At 40.9% G+C, this 21,237-nt stretch overlaps 2 protein-coding genes across 4 annotated transcripts in view; one reads left to right on the top strand and one right to left on the bottom strand.

Moving 5' to 3' along the window:
• The window catches only part of invs (inversin), a 31,994-nt gene extending 27,091 nt beyond the window's left edge, over positions 1–4,903 (bottom strand). For all 3 annotated transcript variants that reach the window (XR_013492182.1, XM_033640501.2, XM_033640502.2), the window contains exons 1-2: positions 4,774–4,903; positions 4,100–4,206 (exon numbers count right to left, since the gene is read on the bottom strand). Coding sequence is in view for 2 of the 3 variants with exons in the window: in XM_033640501.2 (XP_033496392.2) it covers positions 4,100–4,102 (3 nt within the window). In the remaining variant the exon portion in view is untranslated. The remainder of the gene's footprint in view (positions 1–4,099; positions 4,207–4,773) is intronic.
• Positions 4,904–5,000: 97 nt separating this feature from the next.
• Positions 5,001–21,159, top strand: erp44 (endoplasmic reticulum protein 44). The gene is made up of 11 exons (XM_033640316.2): positions 5,001–5,158; positions 8,761–8,833; positions 10,413–10,452; positions 10,816–10,931; positions 13,565–13,749; positions 13,867–13,982; positions 14,077–14,251; positions 14,480–14,591; positions 14,694–14,835; positions 18,111–18,213; positions 18,306–21,159. Exons 1-11 carry the CDS (start codon positions 5,099–5,101, stop codon positions 18,414–18,416), a joined length of 1,233 nt encoding a protein of 410 aa, XP_033496207.1. The 5' UTR covers positions 5,001–5,098; the 3' UTR covers positions 18,417–21,159.
• Positions 21,160–21,237: the final 78 nt, after the last annotated feature.

Raw genomic sequence — 21,237 nt, 5'->3', positions numbered from 1 at the left:
TGCTTACCCCGTCATGGCTTCAGTACCAAACCAAAGGAAGAGATCATAAAGAAACACCCCAAAAAACAACATCTGCAACAGTGAGCTCACATAGTCCCTGTCACCTTACGTGTGTGTGTGTGTGTGCGTGTGTGTGTGATTCAGGTGCTCGTCGAGACACTCTGAGAGTTAGGGGAGCTGTGTGTTTTGTGTCATCCCATTATATCACTAATGAGCTCAGGATGCTCAGGAGGGGGGGGGGGGGGGGGGGGGGGGGTGGAGAGAGAGACAGCAAGGCGGACAGAAAAAGACAGATGAAGAAAAAGAGTGAGATGAGGAGTGGAGAGGAGAGGAGGGAGACAGAGACCAGCTCAGGGACTTTTTTCCTCTTCTCCCCTCCATATCCTTTTCCCAACACCTCTGAGTCTAATTGAACTAAAACTGTGATCTAATTAAATGTCCAATTAAAGCGCAGAGAGCAATGTGCCCACCGGCGAATCAGAGTACAGGGACATAATCAGCTGGAAAAACAAACAAAAAAATCAATGGGAGAATGCGAAATGGAAAAAGATGGAGAAAACAGAAAAGGGAGGAGAGGGCAAGATAGGCAGAGGACGGACAGATTAAATCAGATTGCAGGGAGAGAGGTATGGGTGTGGGCTGCATGTAGTGCGATAGGACACTGTGCACTACATCTGTACAGAAACTATACATGTATGGTTACAGAGCAAAATAAATACCGTAAAACTAGTCCAAATTAAACACCCAGTCCTTTTTACTAGCCCGGTGTAGCTACGCATTTTGACAGATGAAGGCCTGTCTCGATTAGACGCCTTTTCTGGTTACCAAACAGTTCTTTTTTTTATATATATATAGTTTTCCGGATGTATAAAACGAGGTTTTTGGCTACCTAAAATGACGTGTCCGTCCCTCAATTACCCTGTAAGTTATTCATATTCCTTTAGTGTGTAAGGGTCCTCAGATCAAAAGACTCAAAAGGGTTTTTCATAAAAATGAATCCAAGTTGTGAGTGTTGTTTTAACAGGATAAAGTGGTGTTGTGGCGGTATGCCGGGGGCTGTAATTCTCGAGTGCCATAACGCTCTGTTGGAGCTTGATGTGTTATCCAAAGCCTAATTTTTAAACACGTAATATTCATACTGGTTTAAATAAACAATTTGATTGTATGTCCTGATCTTTGCTGAGCAACAGTTTTGTGTGAAAGGAATTAAAAGCCTGTCCGTAATATAGACCTGTTGATTTCAGTGATTTAAGCAAATAATAGCCTGGGCTACTAATTGAAGTTTTACAGTACTCATACGTATCTTCATCTGCCTTGTGGCTGATGACACCACGCTGACGTTAAAGAAGTTCAAGTTTAAAATTTTCTTGTGACATGCAACAAGAGGCCGGATTTGACAGGAGCTCTGACAGAAGACATTATTAGGCGGTGCCTTAATGTGTCAATCCTCAAAGACAAAAATGGCTATTGTTAATCAATAAAGTTATGACAAGACAAGCACCAGCTGTTGGTAAAGGCTTCTCGGCCATATAGATTAGCTTGTATTTCTTTCATTGTAAAATATGATAAGTTGATCTTCCTCAAAGGTCCAGTGTGTAAGATTTAAGGGGATATATTAGTAGAAATGGAAAATTATATAATATGTATGTTTTCTTTAGTGTATGATCACCTGAAAATAAGAACTGTTGTGTTTTTGTTTCCTTAGAATGAGCCCTTTATATTTACATAGGGAGTGGGTCCTTCTCTATAGAGATCGCCATGTTGTACTGCCATGTTTCTACAGTTGTCCACAGCGGACAAAGCAAACACTGGCTCTAGATAGGGCCATTCATGTTTTAGTTAGAAGCAGTGTTCGAAAAACACAGATTTTCTTGAGATCATCTTAAGATCTTTAGATCATCAAACTCTGAACTTCACCCACAAAATCACCATTTGTAAATCAGTTAGTCATGTCCTGAAATCTTGAATTCATGAAGCAAACTATTGGTCCTTTTTCACTGTCACTTTTGGCCGTGCCAAGTCAAGCCATGCCGCGTTGATTTGTGTTTTCATTATCAGTTAACATGCGCCGTGCCACGCTGAGCTGTGCTAGAGATGGACCCTCTCCAGAGTAGGTCCAAAAGCTGGGCCACCTGCCCTCAAGTGGGTAGTGGTGACATCTCATTGACCGCAGCCGACCCCCGACAACCCCGATTCTCTTTATCAAACAAGCCGTGTGTGTTGCGTGACTCTCCTCACCTCTGGCTGCAGGAGACCAGAGAGAAAGGCGTTTTTAAAAGTCTCTTCTTTAAAAGGTTTAAAGCAGGAAGCCCTGTTGTAATGGAAACGCAAATCCCTGCCGGGGTGAGTTAATGGCCCAAACCAAACCAAACCAAGCCAAGCCAGCCCATGACGGTCGAAAAGGGGTATTTGTACTTCTTGCATACCTCCACCAAAAAACAGCAAATGTATTTATTTATTTATTGATGGAGGACCATGCTTAACAATAGCAAAACTGTATTAAAACAGTTTACAAACTCTCACACAATTCGTGCAGTATGATCCAAGTCTCATTTATCCAGTCATGTGCTCAGTACTTCCCAAACACATGCATTTTAGCTAGAAACCTAAATACTGGCATCTGTCTTTGAAAAGAGCATAGATGAGTTTCACTCTCAGTTCATTTTTAAATGGTAAGATTTTGGTGAAAATGCATGTGTTGAGGCGTCGGTGATGTAGTGGATAGTGCCGGCGCCTCATGTGCAGAAGCATTGCCTCATGTACAGAGGCATTGCCTCGCTGCAGCGTCTGAGGCTTCGAATCCGGCTCACGGCCCTTTGCTGCATGTCAGTCCCCCCTCTCTCTGTCTCCCCATTTCACTCACTGTCCTGTCATTAAAGGCAAAAAGCCCACAAAAATAATCTAAAAAAAAAAGAAAATGCATGTGTTGGGAAGAACTGAGCATGATAAATCAATATGTTCGCCGTTTTCCGTGGAGGCATGCGAAGAAACAAAATATAAATTCACAAATTTAAGGTAACACAGCATGACTAATTTATACACAGTCATTTTGTGGGTGAGGTATTCATTTAAGTAGATTGTAACACCTGCAAGTAAAATATCAGTTAACTTGTAGAGTTAACATGTAGTGTAGGCCTGGCCCATATATTTACATTAGCCATCATTTATCATTATAATTGTTAATTGTGGTGTGCATGTTTGAATAAAAGTGATTACACCAGAGAAATGTGTTCCAGTTTAAACTCGCACGACTATACAGAATAATACAACTAACACAGATAACTCAACATGTGATTTTCATATTTTCATAATACTGAAGAAGATTTATAGATATTGTGATGCTTATTACTTTCTACAGCATTAACAACATAAGTAAGAGGTTTTGTCAAATATATCGATACATATCAATTATGAATAATAAAACATTTTCAATACTCATTTAACGCAGCATCAATACACCATTGCCAGCTGCACTTTCTAACGCTCTGTTATTGTTAATGTTTACTACAGTCATTCTGCTGTTCCCTGCTACTAACCAAGAGAAGAGAAGTCATTGTCATGTTATAGCCTTGTTATATTTAACTTTTAATAGAACATTTTCACATGTATGCTGCTTGCAAAGTCATTTTTTTTAATCAAAAATAGTACTGAATGTTGATATTTTAAAGTATTGTATTGAAGTTAGGAACTTCAGTATCATGACAACACTAAGAAAGACATTCTGCCACTCTTTCTCTCAATCACTGATATCCAGACAGGAGGAGAGAAAAATCTTCCTCTGACTCCATCTGTGAGATGCTCACACACTGTGAACCCCCTATGGACAGCTTTAGCCCATCAAATATTAATGCTGGGATTCAATTCAGCATTCCACCTTAATCTACTTAACAATTAGGCTGCTCCAGCACACACAATTAGGTTTGTTCCCACAAAGTCTCAATGGTGCTGACTCCAGAGAGCGAATTACAAGCTGGTAGTACAGGAGAGAGACCAAAGTAACCAACAGATAGACCCAATAACTACAGAAAATAAAACTCTTGTGGGATTTATAAGGCTAAATTAAATCTGGATTGCTGCTCTCTGTGTGTTGGATTCTTACCATAGCTGCGTTGAGGGGGGACTCTTCAGCAGATGTTGCTCAGTTCAGAGCATCCTTCGTGGGTGTGGATGCACGTCCAGGTCCCCTACCTGCCCTGATCCCGGCTCCTGCGGGGGCAGAGAAAGAGGATCACTCACCTACTGAGACCAGCCCACCTGTTCACACAAATAACTGCCAGCATAACACTGCTACAGTACTGATTACAGGCAGAGGGAGGATGCCTCAGTGACATATTATTTGGGTTAACCAGTCTCTTCTAATCTGATGAGATGCATTAAACCTCTGTCTAAGTGTGTGTTTGCAGTTGAGGAGTCTGTGTTTGATTAAACAGCAGCTACACATACAATTTTGCTGGGTTTATGGATAATATTTGCAGATATTTTGCAGGGCATCTCAAGGTTTTCTCACATTTTTTTGTACCACAAAGCAAGTTTTTGCTCAGCAGCTTACAACGCATTGCTGGATGGTGGAAAACAGGTCGAACAAAGTATTGCAAAAAATGAAGCATAATGATGCAACTCCCCCCTGCTCAGGAGAAATCAGTTATTCATAAGCGTACTAAGGAAACACAGAGAACAAATGTGTGACAGTGGGCAAACTACGTATAACACTAATGCTATTACACTTTTAATAATGCGTCCTTTCCACTCGTCCTTCGTCGGTGTTATAATTACCGTTTGATTTCTTTTCCTCTCAGATGAAAATCTTAGAAAGTTTTCTTCCAAGTAGTCCCGTTGAATCGCCACCGTCTGGGTGACAAAACACTACAACTCCCGTTAAAGCAATAAACCGCCATAGTTGTAGTTTCCTCAGTCATTCGAGCCAGCCGCTTGGTTGTTGTTGAAGACTACACTACCCAGAAAGCCACGCGAGTAGCAGGACGTTTCCGTGGTCACAGTGAGATTGGTTCGCCGTCGGTTTCCTGCTGCAGTAAGAAGAGCGGCGTCGAGACAACCTGGGAAGACTCAACACCACCACCTCCAATAACTATACTGTACAATGAAACTGTTAGCAATATCTCCCTCTCTCGATACCCGCTTCGTCACGGTTCTACTGCTGGTAAGGATAAATATCTTAGCTTGGGGATATGCTTTTTAGCTGCGACAGCAAGCTAACGTTAGCGTAGTAACGTTAGTTAGCCTGCCGCTGGACAGTTAGCTGCTAGCTAACCGATGCTGGCATGAGACGTGGCTTTTAAAGTAGCCAAGGTGACTAGTGAGCCCGCTCAGTCGCTCCTGGGTGTGTAGTTATTTATCAGGTTCACCGGGGAGGCCTTTTGACCGGGTTTCACCAACCGACTCCTATAACTAATCAAGTTATCCAGCTGCAATGTCAACTTAGCCGGTAGTGTTGAGTAACGTTAGCTGTAGGGTTATAACAAGCCATAATCCTTCTTATATAATCGAGGTGTTACTTGCATAACACACCGTATATTCCAAACTTTTAAAAAATGACACAAAGTTGGAGTCCTGTTAACTTTGTTGAGGAGGGATGAAGCCTCGAGCTAGCATTAGCTGATACCACCTACTGACAGTAGTGGGATAAGTGCTAACTGCTAACATGGTTAGTTTAAGCGTTGTGTGTATTGAATATGTTTCTCTGCTGTGTTTGATCAAGCTTCATATATATTATTATATGGATGCACGATTTTATTGTCAGACCCTTGGTGTGTCTGTATGTGTCTCTGAATGATGCTCGCCGGTTGGTGAATTCCTCTGTTGTGGCTCATTCTCATTGGCTGACAACCCGGAACAAGCCACAGCGCTGCTGCTCTGCTGTTGTGAGAGTTTGGGCCTGAAATGAAAACTTTAAACTTCTTTCCGAGTTACAGAGAAGTGTTATCATCGGTCTAACCACAGCAACGGTGGTATTTCATATGAGTATGCAGCTGTGTTATCTTACATGATAGACAGGCACAGTGACAGTTTTTTCAGTGTTGAGGAACCAGGAAATATTCAGTAGCTTAGTGCTGAAATGATTACACTATTAAAGGATAAGTCAATAGTCAGAAAGTCATTTTTCATGTTTAGAAACTAAACAGGAATTGGCTCCTGCCTTTGAAATGTGAGGATTGATTTCTTACCCATATATAATTGTATATTAAATATGTTATGGACTATTGCTTGGATGAAATTCAGTTCAGTTCAGTAGGACTTTCTTTATCATGAAGGAAATCCTTGAGTCAGAGAATGCTTCAGATTACAGTAACAGCAATTGAGGTTCACAAATGTTCACAAACCAGTAAAAACAACCAGTGGGTTCCCCAGGTCAGGGTCACACACTGGGCCTAGTTTTTAAAACAATAGAGTGTTAAGTATCAGTCAAAATATTCAAACTATACAACATAAAAAGTGTTTCAGGAGCAAAAAGAAAAAAGTAAGTACAAAGAAGCCATTTCAAGACGTCACCCTGGTCTCTGAGAAGTTGTGATGGCCATTTTCTTTTATCATTTTGACATTTAATAGACTGGATTATTAATGACTCAATACAGGCATAATTGACAGATTAATCCATATTAGAAATAATAGTTAGTTTCAGTTTTAATTTTACACTAGGAAACATTTACACAACACTAAACCAAGGGAAGGACAGTGGCAATTAAACTCTAACTACTGGTTTGCATGTGAGCAAAACTAAATTTACATGTGTGATTCCCCTGTAAAGCATGAGGCAGCGGACAGCCTGGTTAATTCACTGTGTTGAAAAAATGTGGCTTCCTTGGAACCTATATTGACACTGCTATTTGTCACAGCCTCAAAGAAGGCGGCCTTCATATATCCTGTTTGAAGAGGATCTTGAGTCAGCACAGATAAGAGCAGATATAGAGAGAGTGCGTGCATACTTTTAAAATATTGTGATGTAATAGAAGTGTTGACTACAGTGGCTTATGTTTAAAAGGGGAAATGTGTGTCATAATGATGATGCAAAAGGCTATCAGATTGCACTTGCAGCCTCAGTTAAATAGTTCAGTAAAAGTTTTGACAGTGCAGTTTTCTTTGGTCTCCTGTCGTGATGTCCACTTTGTTAAACACAGGCCCTTAAATAAAAAGAGTTAATTCAGGCTACAATTGCCTTTTTTATCGGCATCTCTGTGTTTACAGTTGGCAGTCAGCACCGTTCCAACATCGGTGTTCTTTCTCCCATTTCACCCTCCACTGAATGTCATTTTAGCCTTTAAATTTTCTCCGTGCCGATCTCTGTCATACAAGATTCTGGTGATCAGAGTTGGAATTCAGAACTCCCCAGCTGGTTCACATCATAATTATACCCTTATTCTTTTAAGTGATCCAGAGAGGGAGATACACAAAAGAAAACTAGATGGCTGCAAGATTAGTTTCCTACCACAGAATGCTAGAATTAGACTGACCATCGATCTAGCTCATGTTCTCTAACAGATAAGATGTCAGAGAAAATGTCTGACAAAAAAAAAACAGGATGTGTGTAAAAAGAATGTGCAGCGTCATTTTGTGTAACGGCCACATTATTTGAGCAAGAGGTAGAGTGACTAAAAGAATAAGAGCGCAAATACAGTACACGCTGCCTCAATTAAGCCTCAGGGCGTCTCACTCTCTATGATGTGGTGATGAGTTGAATCATACAGGTGGAGTTCATAATCAGTGCTGGCGATTTATTTAAAGTTGACAGCTGATGTAGTTTGGCCACTGTTGGAGGTATGTGAGCTCAACACGATGTAAGAAATGGATGATGCTCCACTGTTGCATGTTTTGTGAGACTTTTTAGCGGCATATCAAAGTTCCAAATACTGTGTGGATACTTTATTAAAGGAGGGAGAGGTATGCATATACTTCAACAGGTTCTGGACAAACAAGAAGTAATAAGGAGAAAAAATAAAAACTTTTCAGGGGCGTCCTAACCATACATTTTTTCTATTAGTTTATCAATATAACCTTAGCTAATTGGTCAGTATCATGAGAGGAGCACTCGAATGTTAAAATATTTGCATATGTGCTGTTTTGTAACACATGCCATCGTGTCCATGTGAACATGTATGGAAGTACAGTCCACACTTAACAGGATACAAGGAAAAAACAGGTTATGCAGAAAATCATGAGAGCATTAATTACATTGTTTTCTGTATTAGCCCAGAACCAGAACAACTGACTGGGGCAGACCCAGGAAACACCGGAGAGATTATACTTCTTTTTTCCTGGGGCATACTGGGGGTCCCACTGGAGGACTTAGAGAGAGACATTTGCTGGTTAAAACCACACCTTGCCTGCTCTGCACATCCTCTCCATTATAAACATAATTATAGCACGCAGCTAGAAATATAAAGTTTAAAAGAATATAGTGTTCACTGCGTTCGACAATGATAGCATTGCATGAAGCAACTCTGTTGCATTTCATGTGTGCTTCTAAAGTATGAGGTTAGTACCATAGTATTACCACTCTGAGAGTTGGTGTTCAGTTGAGTCAGTCTCTGGAAATGCTGGTTTGCAGTATGCGGACAGGCTTGTTGGTTCACTCTTTTGTCTTTTTAGTTCAGGATTACCCCCCTGGGGAATAATAAAGTCTTATGTTATCTGTCAACTGTCTTCAGGGTCTTTTCTCCGCTCCCCCACATAGTTGTCTTCGTAACCAGCTTGTCTGTGGTTTTGTGTTTTAATTGCTGATCTATCTCCTCCCGTGTGTGCCTGTAGGTGATGGGCCTCTCTACACCCGGACAAGCAGAAATCACCAGTCTGGATTCAGCTAACATAGATGACGTCCTAAGTAAGGCATCACACTTTACACTTCAAAGGCTCTTAAAGGAATAGTTTGACATTTTGGAAAATACGCTTATTCACTTTCTTGCTCAAAGCTGGACGAGAAGATCAATAAAACTCTTATGTCTGTTCATTCGATATGAAGCTACAGCTGGTTGGCTTAGCTTGGCATAAAGACTGGAAACAGGGGCAAACAGCTTATATCGTTGAATTTTTGTCTCATCTAGCTCTTGGGAAGGAGATATTCAGACAGAAGTTGTCTACCATTTTGCCTCACTTGTCTTTAAGACACGCATATTAAATTTCCATCTTTGTTACATCCACCAATGAATTGCACCATTAAAAGTTTTTTTTCCGGGGCATCGGTGGCTTAGTGGTAGAGCAGACACCTCATGTACAAGGCTGTTGCCGCAGCGGCCCGGGTTCGAGTCCAGCCTGTGGCCCTTTGCTGCATGTCATCCCCTCTCTCTCTCCCCCTTTCACACTTAACTGTCCTGTCAAATAAAGGCAAAAAATGCCCCAAAAAAAGTTTTTTTTCCCCCTGGATTCCTTCCAACATATACAGTCTGTTCATATCGGCTAAACTCATTGCTGCATTTGTCACCACTCCTCCCACAAATTTATCCAGTATTCAGTTTTATTTACATCATTTGCCTTATTGTTGCAGATCTGACCCTCTTTAAAGTCACTTGCTTATCCGTTTTACTAAGAGAGAGGCCGAGTGCCTTCCTTTTCGGTGTCCCCCATGAGACCTTAGAATATGTACAGTAGTCAACAGGGAACGACAAATCATTTTTTCATCCTGTTTGAAATGTGCAATGTGTGTGTCGCAGTACCATTAAGTTTTTCTGTGAAACCGCGCAGTGAACTACATCTCTTATCTTGCTTGATTTACGTAACCAACACCAGCTAGCTAGCTATCTCGGTAACTTAGCTGTGTTCCCAGCACAAGTGTAACATTATCTTACCCAGTGTGTCAAGTGACTCCTGGTCTTTTAAGCAGCCCAGAAGGGAAAGAACGAGCAAGATCTGTTGCTTGTGTGAGTATATCCCCTTACTTAATACACAGGCACCTAGCTTCAGTGAGAGAGGAAGTCATGACGTCACTTAAGCGACTTGTGTAGTTTTTCTAAAGACATATTTTTATAATCTTATACTCCAACAGAGAAACTGCGAGTTTCCTGACTTGCAAAATTATCTTTTAAATCGACAAACATCACACATGTACTTTTTGGCACAATTTAAACAGGATCAAAAGCTTATTTTTCTCTCGCCATTAACAACCATACATATTTTTCCCGAAATAAGTTCCCATGGTGATTCACCAGAAGGGGAGAGTGTTTACCTCACTATAGGTAGTGTGATAGATAAATGTACACGGCCTTGAGTCACTGGTTATAAATTTGTTTTTTTTGTTTTTTTGTAAGTGCTTTCATGTTTTTTTGTCTTTCAGTAACAGAAAACTGAGGGCTTTAATAAGCCTAATTAATGTAATTAATTCACAAGCAAATATACATTTACGAGTGTGTTTAGTAATGTATAGAGGCTTACATTTATTTCCTGTTGGTGTGTGTGTTTCCTTATAGATAATGCTGGGGTGGCATTAGTCAATTTTTATGCAGACTGGTAAGTGTGTTGTTTCTCCTTCTGTGTATATATATTATATTGAGGATGTTTAAATTAGTTTTGCTCATGATGCAGACGTTTCCTATGAATGCTACATGGTGCAATAAGTATAATTAGATTGCCGTCATCCACAGTAGAGATTTTGTTGATTTATTTTTAAAGGATTTTTACACAGTGTGTCTGTTTTAATCTCATTTGGTCTAATTAATGGATGTGTAATGGAGCTGTTGGAGGCAAAAATCATTTGTCAACATTGTCAAATACTGCGAAATGTAGTCCAATGGATCTAAAAATCTATTTAATTTACTTACAAATCATGGGAATTCATTTGGCCTCACACCACTTCTCCTAACCCTCTCACAGGTGCAGATTCAGTCAGATGCTCCATCCAATTTTTGAGGAGGCATCTAACATAGTGAGGGAGGAGTTCCCTGAAACCAAGCAGGTGGTGTTTGCCCGTGTCGACTGTGACCAACACTGTGAGTATTACTGTTTTAAAGGGCTGCGCAATTAATCAGATATCAATTTCATTCACGGTTTTGACTTCCTGCAACTACTGAACATGATCGAATGGGATATTGACATATAGAGTGCGTGCTCTGCTCACAGAAGACTCTGCTGCCAATCAAATCAAGTGCTTCCTAAAGTAATACCAGCCTCCACTTTTAGGGAGCTGTTGTGCAGCTGTGTGCGCACCCTGCAGCGGCAGCTTGTGAAAAACCTCCCTGAGTGTTGTGGCTGTAGTCCAAAGCAGAAAAGTAATGTACGAAAGAGAGCACACAGGCAAAATAAAAATGTCTAGAGCAGAAGGTAAAGAGCTAGTTCCTCGAAACATGTCATCATTTGTTGTTGGAAAGTATTTCGGATTTAGCCCTAGTGACGTTAAAAGGGATACTTTGCATTTTTTTGAAGTTTGGTTCTATGTGGTACATATCCATATATTACACACAGTAGATGTCAGTTGGCATGCTCCCAGTTTGGAGAAGCATTGCACTGCTGTGGATGGAGTTCAGGAACAAAATGTGTTTTAGCCACCTAAAAAAGGTCCCACTTGAAAAATGTTTTATATCAGTTTAAGTGTATGCTATATTGAGATTTTTTTCTCCGCTTTACCTTTACATCAGACAGCCCGCTCTGATGGGGAAGCTGTTAAAGGCCTCAGTTCCCCATCTATGCTCTCGTCAAAGCCATTTTTCTCCATTTAGAAAAACAGTAATGGGAACTGCTGGTCTACCTATTTTTGTTTGTGTTATTGTGTGTCTTTGGTAAATCTGAACTAACCCTTTAAATGCCAAAGTCACACAATAACACAACCAAAACAACTGTTTGAGGCAGCGGTCAACCAGCAGCTCCTTTGTTCACTTACATTAAATCAGGGTTGTCTGGCTGTGAATAGAGCAATATAAGGACCTCATTTTCCAGTTGGATATCACTGTCTGACAGTAAGGTAAAGCAGTGAAAATATTCTTAATATAGCGTACATTTAAACTGATTTTTTTCATGTGAGACTTTTTTAGGTGGCTAAAACATATGTTGTTGCTTAAATCTGGGGGTGTGCTGACTTACACCTACTCTACATAATACACCGTCTGTGGATGAGTACCCCATACAACCCCACTCTAAAAAATCTGAACTAGTCCTTTAATCAAGAGCCAATCATATGCAATAGGTGCTTGAGACTTGTGTCTCTGCCACAAACCAACACATTTAAGTTGTTTAACCACCTTGAAACACCACAACCTGCAGTATAATGAATGTATGAAAGCCAAGAAGAATAACGTCACTAACGTTACCTCACTGGATCCCCGTCCTTGTACAGCACTAACTCAGACATCCATAAGAGCAACGCTGTATGGTACATCACTGTATCCATCCAGCTCACAAAAACCCCACAAGCTCACAGATTGAGATCACATAACTAATCACATTCCATTTGTGTGTCCCATACACAATGTTTTCCTTTGGTTGCATTCTGTGATGGCATTTTTATTTTTCGTTTGCCTTTATATTGGTTACAGTTTAATTAATACTTTGCTTCTGGGAAATGCACTGTTAAAAAAGGGCCAGTCTCATTTGCAAAGATTTGTACATTAGCAAGAATGTAGCACGACGTGAAAGTGAAGGCAGTGCTCTATTACATTTTTTTAAATATAAAATTGCAACAAAGTATTTTTTATTGGGATTAAATTATAATCTCAATATTGATCAAAATAATTCTGATAATGGCCATAATTATGCAGCTCTACTGTTTTATTAGTTTTTAGCATTCTTTAATATTGTAAGGAAAAGTGCCAAACGACATACAGATGCAGGAGTTTAACCTGTAATATGTAAAATAATGAGAAATGCCCATCACAAGTTACCAGAGCCAGTACCATTCATTTATTTGATCAACAGCGAAACTATTTATTTTGTTAATGATGTGAAAAAATTTAACTGATCTTAATAATTTGAAACTGAATGCGGAAAAGGTTTTCATTTTTTCCTACCTTAAGGGTTAATTGTCCAAATTATTATTAGTATTAATATATGGGTTAGTTGTTTATGACGATCTAATTCCCTGAACTACCATAACACTGTCATTTTATTTATAAACTTCACCAAAAAGGCACACACACACACACACATACACACACATACACACTCCCTCTTACTATATTTGATGCACATATGTACACATAGATGCCCAGGACACCAAAGCACAGACACATAAACCGCCAGCCTCAGCCTTTTGAGATAAAGCAAATTAAAGAGAATTATTGATGACCTGCAAACTGTTTGAAGACTAATGACAAAACTGCTGCTTCCTGTGAAGACGGGAGGCTTAGAGACACCCCGCAGGGAGATTGACACCTGCCACATGCACACACACACACACACTCATTCAGTGTGTGCAGAGAGAATATTTACTCTTAGCGGGGGGCAGCTTTCATGTGGGAGATCAGAGCTCAGAGCTGACTGAAGGCAGTGTTTTCAGACCGAGGTTTAACCGCCATCTCTGTCACTTCTCCGCTCCTCATCCACCCATCCCCATGTGTTTTTCGCTCAGCCTCTCCCTCTTCATCAATTGATTTGTCCTTCTTTACTTAACTTCTTCTCTGCCTCCGTGCAGCGGACATAGCCCAGCGGTACCGCATCACCAAGTATCCGACATTGAAGTTGTTCCGCAATGGGATGATGATGAAGAGGGAGTACAGGGGTCAGAGGTCGGTGGCGGCCATCGCTGACTTTATCCGCCAGCAGCAGGTCGACCCTGTGAAAGAGATACAGTCAATGGAGGAGATTAACACTCTGGATGTGAGTGCAAACACGTGCACACACACCGTGTCTATAAAATATCACAAACTTCAACAGAGTCATTGTAAAATAAAACGGTATCATTTCTTTTCTTAACACTTTTTTTTTATTTTGCAGAGGAGCAAGAGACACATCATAGGCTATTTTGAAAGCAGGGACACAGACAACTACCACACATATGAAAAAGTTTCCAACATCCTTCGAGATGACTGCACATTCTTGGCTGCTTTTGGGTGAGACACAACACCACCTTTTATTTTAGGCTTAGTTTTAATCCTTTAGTTTCTGTTTGTCTTCTAACTTCCCTTATCTGCTTTACTCTTACAGCTCCGTATCTGAGGCCGAGCGCTTCAGTGGAGACAATATAATCTACAAGCCTGTCGGGGAGGGCGTACCTGACATGATCTACCTCGGCTCACTCACCAACTTCGACCTGACCTATGCTTGGGCCCAGGACAAGTGTGTGCCTCTGGTCAGGGAGATCACCTTTGAAAACGGAGAGGTTCGTTAGCTGCTTTTTCATATAGAGCACTGTCAGCTTGATCTGTTGCTTTTTGGTCTAATAAAATGGATGTTTAAATCTGGATATGTAGATGTACATAGAGATGTTTACACAACAAACAGCCTGGAGGGTATTAATGGAGTCTGTGGGTAGTCCATCTGCTGAGCCACGGAAAGGCCCTCACTCCATCTGTCCTTGACGCTTTGTGTGTGTGTTTGTGTTTTTCAGGAGCTGACTGAAGAAGGAATTCCTTTTCTCATCTTGTTCCACGTTAAAGAAGACGGAGAGAGCTTAGAGAAGTTTCAACATGAAGTGGCTCGCCAGCTCATCAGTGAGAAAGGTGAGCTTGTGTGTATTGGCAGCATGTGAATATTAGTTACTCATGAGCCAAACAGCCTTGTGTACAGAAGTAGTGTTCGTGACCCTGGTGTCTCCTCCTCAGGGTCTATAAACTTCCTGCACGCGGACTGCGAGAAGTTCCGCCATCCTTTGCTCCATATCCAGAAAACTCCTGCTGATTGCCCCGTCATCGCTATAGACTCATTCAGACACATGTATGTCTTTCCTGACTTTAAAGACCTCAGGTGAGTACCGCCTTTCACTTTCTCTTTAAAATGTGGTTGTGCATGACGATATGTGAGCATGCGTGCAGCACATAGACTGTATAAAAAATGGACATAGCTACTGTGACATCACCCATCAGTTTACGAGGGCTGTTTTGGAGCCTTGTGTTCAGCATTTCAGTCTTCGCCATCTTGGCTTTTTGGAGCCAGAAGTGACCATATTTGGACAGGAGGGTAGAGCTGTGGAGGAGCAAGGGTTGGATCTGACTCATAGACTGTAGTAACGCCCTGCAGACAGCCTGTGACTCAGGCGACCCCACCCTTAAATATGTGTAACTTTAAGCCTTAGTAAAATGTAAACACGTGAGTTGTAAAAACAGTTCACCCCAGCACAGTTGTTATAATTACTGAAATTAGCTATAGAGACCAAAACTGTTTTTGGTACCAGGCTGTAAACATGTTTATTTCTGCTGTACGTTGGACATTTTAACATGGGTGTCTCATGGGAATTGACTCACTTCCTGGAGCCAGCCTCAAGTGGCCATTAGAGGAACTACAGTTTTGTCACTTCCACATTGGCTTCATTTTTAGCCTCATAGGTTGCCAATTGGTGCAGCAGTGTAGTCCTTCAATGACTACATGAACATGCACAAAATATTCCTATTTTTACCTTAATTCCAAAAAAGATTATATTTCTACCAAGCTGTTTACATGACTAATGAAAATGAATATTCCACTAATGTTCCCCATTACATGCAGCTGTGCGTACTCTAATTAACATGCCCTAACATACCGTTAAAGATAAGGTAAGATATACTTTATTGATCCCCAGAGGGGAAATTGAAGTGGCACAGCAGCACAAGACAAAAAGACATTAAATAGAATAAGATAGAAGAGAAAAATAAATAAAAAATAATGATCAATTAAATAAAAGCTAAAATGAAAATAAAATTGCTACATCAAGATGAATAAAGTGACTAAAAATGGCAGACAAAGTGTCGAATAAAATAATACAATAAAAGTCATCAATTTATGATGTCAGTTATGAAGAAGTGGAACGACAGTCTTGAAAAGGTTGTCATTGCACTTATACAAAAACCTGTTAATATCCAAGTCTTTCATAATGTTTAAAAGTAGGTGTGTTTCGCTTTCCAACCAGAAATATAGGCATCTCAACTGTTGGCAAGGCAGAGCTGACAATAAACGCAAGAGACCGTGTGTCGCAGAACCCCAGTTGAGATGCATATTCAAAATGTGCTGTATACGTGTCTAAAGAATGCTCCAAAAGCCTGAATAATACCGGCAGATCCCACATGTCTTAACCAAAAAATACTACATTTAGAATAATGCCTAATTCAGAACATCCTAACTAAATATGCCGTTTACAAGACCTGTAACAAATTTAGGATACTATCAGACTCTGAATTAAAATGGAATATTACCACCATGTGTGTATCTCCCTGTAAACATTTCAAAACATTTTTTTCAAAAAACTGGGGCTGGTAATTGTTTCAAGCAAAAAGAAATAGCCAAACATAAATGAAAACTTAACACAAACGCAGCTGTAATTAACAAATGAATCACCCACATGTCAAATCAGTCTGATAGATTCAGCGTTCTTTAGACATTTTTGAGCAATTATTGCCTGATTCTGATACCGTATGTGAAATTGTTCATAACGAGATCTCCTTAAATAAAGTTTATTTCATTACACGCACACGCACACACACACACACACACACACACACACACACACACTATAATCCACAGTGCACTCAACAACAGAGAAATGTCACACCTCCTAAAATCTGTCCTTTATGAATGGGCCAGGACACCGGAGCTAATGTGACATGATTTGGCACGTGCAATAAGTGCTAAACTAATCCAGTCTAATCTAATTTAATCTTATTTATTCTGCCCCCCACCACTCGGCCTCCCCCAGTCCCCAATCAGAGTCTGATCAGATAGACAGAAGCCCTGAGGACTGACCAGCCCTCCACAACCTAATTACATCACATCACCACCGCATGTGGCACACAGCTTGTAATTACATTAGTGCAGTGTATGTTATATCTATACATGTGTGTGTCTTTGCATGTGTGCGTGTGTCCACATGCTGCTCTGACACACAGGGTTAGAAGAGACTGGGGACCCGCTCCGCGTCTGTGATATGACAACAGCTCATGACCTGTCGTTAATAAGCACAGTTCAGAGGACAGCGTTGATATGGATTAATGCTGCTTCATGACTCGTCCGCAGGGACTGATGTCCTCTGTCGCTGCCACTAGCAGTTTTGTCTCATATCAACTCATATCTCATGTCTTTGTTGCTGAACTTTGTGTAGGAATGCCTTTGTGAAACACACAGTTACTGGGCCTAAAGCAAAAACCACTCATACATATTTTGCCCATTTGGCCCAGGATTTAATGAACACATTTTTCTGAAGACAAAGAGAAAAGGTAATCCTTTCCATATCCACTCTTCTATTGTGGGGGTTCAGGAAGCAGCCAGCGCCTTGTCAAGGATTTCTTGCAAGCAGATATCAAAATACCAAACATATATTTGTCACAACGCTTTTAAGTATCATTTTTAATGCTTTACGAAATTCTGTCCAGAAAGGCCTAATAACTGGACATTCCCAGAATACATGAGAGTGATTGGCTTCCTGAAACCCACACAGTCTCCCACATTCAGCGCCCCCTCCAGCAAAATGTGCTTTCTGCTTTGGTGTGATAAAAAAAACCAAATAAAACAGGATATATAGATTTAATGATAGATCAGGGACCTCATTTAACAACAGCAAAACTGTATCGAAACATCCGTTTAAAAACTCTCACACAACTCGTGCAGTGTAATCCAAGTCTCATTTATCCTGTCATGCTCAGAACTTCCCAAACACATGCACTATCACAAAAAAAAACCTTAGGGGCCGCGTCCCCCAAAGTTTTTTTCTGAGGCCAGAGTATTTTTTAAAAGTTATACAATGAGAGGAGTACCTGGCGTTTTTCTCCTTACATTTGGTTGATATTTTTGTGAATGACACTTGCCTTAAACAGAGCCCTGTGAAACAGTTTGGAGGGGTTAGATCTCACAAACACACACATACCTAGTTGGCACCTGTCAGGCTGAAACGATCCTGTTATAACAAGTTAGTGCAAATGAGAACGTTTTATTGAGTCAAACTTATTTCTACAAACACTTGTATGAACAAGCCTTACCGAAAAAAGTTAGAGATTTAAGAGCTGAGAAAGTTTTCTTTAAAATATCCAATGTGTGTTTCTGTGTGTTTCTTCCAGCGTCCCTGGCAAGCTGAGACAGTTCGTGTTGGACCTTCACTCTGGAAAGCTACACCGAGAGTTCCACCACGGTCCCGACCCCACAGACAGCACGCCCGGACAGGTCCGACAGCAGCGTCAGCACGCACTACAGAGTCACTGAAAGCCGGTTTGTGCTACATCATGTAAAAACTTTGTTCTGACTTTCACCCCCAGGAGGAGACGGGAGGAGAAGTGGCCAGCAGCCCTCCAGAGAGCTCGTTCATGAAGCTGGCGCCCAGCGAGACTCGCTACACCATCCTCAGACGGGACCGCGATGAGCTGTGACCTCACCGACCTTCCAGTGATCCTGTGACTCAATGCCACGCCCCAGGGTCAGGGAGGGGGTTAGGGTTGGGACAGGCCAGCGGGACAGAACAGCAACACCCAACACCCTTACTGAAGAGAGAGAGATGGAGAGGAGGAGGAGAATGAAGAGGAAGAAGGAGAAAAAGAAGAACAGGAGGAAAAGAGAGTTCAGTCCACGACACAACCATGTTGGAATAACCTATATTTTCATAACTCTTTCACGTACAGTTTTTATTTTGGATCAAAAAGAAGGGGGGTAAAGAAGAAATCGTGTGTGGGCAGGGGTTAGGGGCATCAAGAGAAGTGTTTTTACTTTTATTTTTTGGAGCTTGTAAATACGTTTGTGCTACATGGGAGTCTCATTGTTGGTCTAAATTAAATGCAGATTTTTCTTTATTTTATGCCTTTCTTTTACATCACCCGGCTTTTTGTAGAAAAAAAAACAAAAAACAGAACAGTTCCCTCACTCCAGTTGTACGGTTCTTATCTGTGGGTAGTCCAGTTCAGCCTGATAGGAGACGCTTGTTTAGTCTCACTGACCTCATGGCTGCATCTCAATATGACCAACTCTAGTCTAATTCATTTGTATAGCACAACTTATAACAATATGCCTGCTTGAAGTAGCTTTATCTCCATATCTTCTCCACACACACTGAAGGAACAGAAAAGTATTTTGGAAATGCTTTGTAGGGTTAACATACTTTAAACCATGACTTGAGACAGAAGATAAAGAGACGGAGCTACTCCAGCCTATTGAGATGCACCCCTTCTCTCCCTGGTACTAAATGGTTATAGATTATGATGTCTCTTACAGTGCTTATAAAAAGTATTGCCCCCTCTGACCTTTTTGTGTGTCGCTGTTTCACAACACTGAATTGCAGTGGATGTAATTAGGATTTTATTTTTGTCAACAATCAAGAGAAAATACTGTAACGTGAAAGTGAATGTGCCTTTTTTGGCCATCATACTAAATTTAGTAGAAGCCTTAAAGGGATAGTTCAGATGTTTTGAAGTGCGGTTGTATGGGGTCGGTGTTTCCCTATGGTAGTGATCAGTCGGCACATCCTCCAGTTTGGAGAAGCAGACTGGAGTCCGACACAGAAGCTAAGCAGTGTACTGCTGTGTACACTGTATTGAGAAAATAGTCACTGCTTTACATTTCAATCACGCAGCGCGTTTTGATCGGGGAGCCATAAGCGGCGTCACTTCCCCATCAGACTCCATTGAAAAAACAATGATTTTAACTCGCTGAACACAGGAGCTGCTGTTCTACTGCTGCTTCAGTCAGTTAGTGTTATTGTGTGACTTCGGTGAATCAGAACCACTTCTTTTAAATGCCAAAGTCACACAATAACACAAACAAACTACGTGATTAAGCCAGCAGTAGATTTGCAGCTCCTGTGTTTAGCAGCATTAAATCACTGTTTTTGTCAATGGAGTCTGGCCTATAAGAGAGCGATATAATGGCTTTGTTTTCCCATTGGAAATCCCTGTCTAACTCAAAGGTAAAGCTTTGAAAATAGTCTAAATATAGCACACACTTCAACTGATTGATGATTTTAGGTGGCCAAAATATGTTGGACTCCAGCTTGATTCTCCAGATTGGGGGTGTGCCAACTGACATCTACTGTAGGTAATGTACACTCTGTGGATAAGTACCCCATACAACCCCACTTCAGAAAATCTGAACCATCCATTTAAACTGCACAATACCAAAAAAAGAACACACCATCCCTGTCATGAAGCCTGGTGGTGGCAGCATCATGCTGTGTGGAGGCTTCTCTGCAGCGAGCCCTGGACGGCTTGTCAGTGTAGAATTGATGCAGCAAAGTGCAGAGAAATCCTGGTAAAAGCAACTAAAGTTGTATTTTTCACAGCAAGACAACCCCAAACATGAAACCAAATCTACACAGGATTTCAAAGAATTAGTGTCCAGATGTGTAAAGCTGTTACAGGCCTTTTGAAGTAGACCATAAGGCTGTAACTGTTGCCAAAGGTGCCTCTATTAAGTACTGTCTTGAAGGACATGAATACTTATGCAATCAGGAGTTCTGTTATTTTTGTACCCAAGAAATGTTTCTGTTTAGTCTCGAAAATGCTGATTACCTCCACTACTGCACAACATTAAAAGTAAAAGGGGGCTGGATACCTTTTTAAAGGCACAGTATTTGCCATAACACTTCTTGAGTTGTGTTCCTGGGGATCAAGTAGAGGAGAAAAAAAATGTTTTTGCAACGATGTACTTTAAAAATGATTAGGAATTTATGAAATGGCTGTTGTTTTTGCTGTTACCTGTTGTCAAATGTGTCATCATGCTGGGGGAGAAAAGATGGTGGCCTTCCCGGTGTTTTAAAAAAAGCCGAGAGACAAGAGGGGAAAACCCGTGTGATGAATGGTGGAAATTTACAGTCTGCCACTTTATACAAGTTCTCTTAAAACTGGTTTTGTCTCTTTATATGTCTTTGAGGTTTTGGTACAAGTCTAGATCCCTGAGATCCCCTGAGTGTGAATGAATCCAGATTATGAATACGGGGACCCATTGCTAAGGTTGTACTGTGTGTCCTGCCCTTCCATAGAGGCCAAAAGATGCCTGCATAGTGACATATCAGCCCACATACAGGAGAGCAACAGGGGGGAGCGTGATGCCATTTCTAAACCAGTCATCTCAGAGGGGAAGAAGAGTTAAAAAATGAAAAAGTAAATTAAAAACCATTTTACAGGATGTTGTGTTGCCTGGTGCTTTGTACGTCCGTCTCTGTGAACTCTACCACTGTCATTTACTGTGATATTTATCCAATGA

This window comes from Epinephelus lanceolatus, chromosome 10 (assembly GCF_041903045.1).
Source record: "Epinephelus lanceolatus isolate andai-2023 chromosome 10, ASM4190304v1, whole genome shotgun sequence".
Taxonomy (NCBI): Eukaryota; Metazoa; Chordata; class Actinopteri; order Perciformes; family Serranidae; genus Epinephelus; species Epinephelus lanceolatus.
This window is presented reverse-complemented; position numbering and strand designations above follow the sequence as displayed.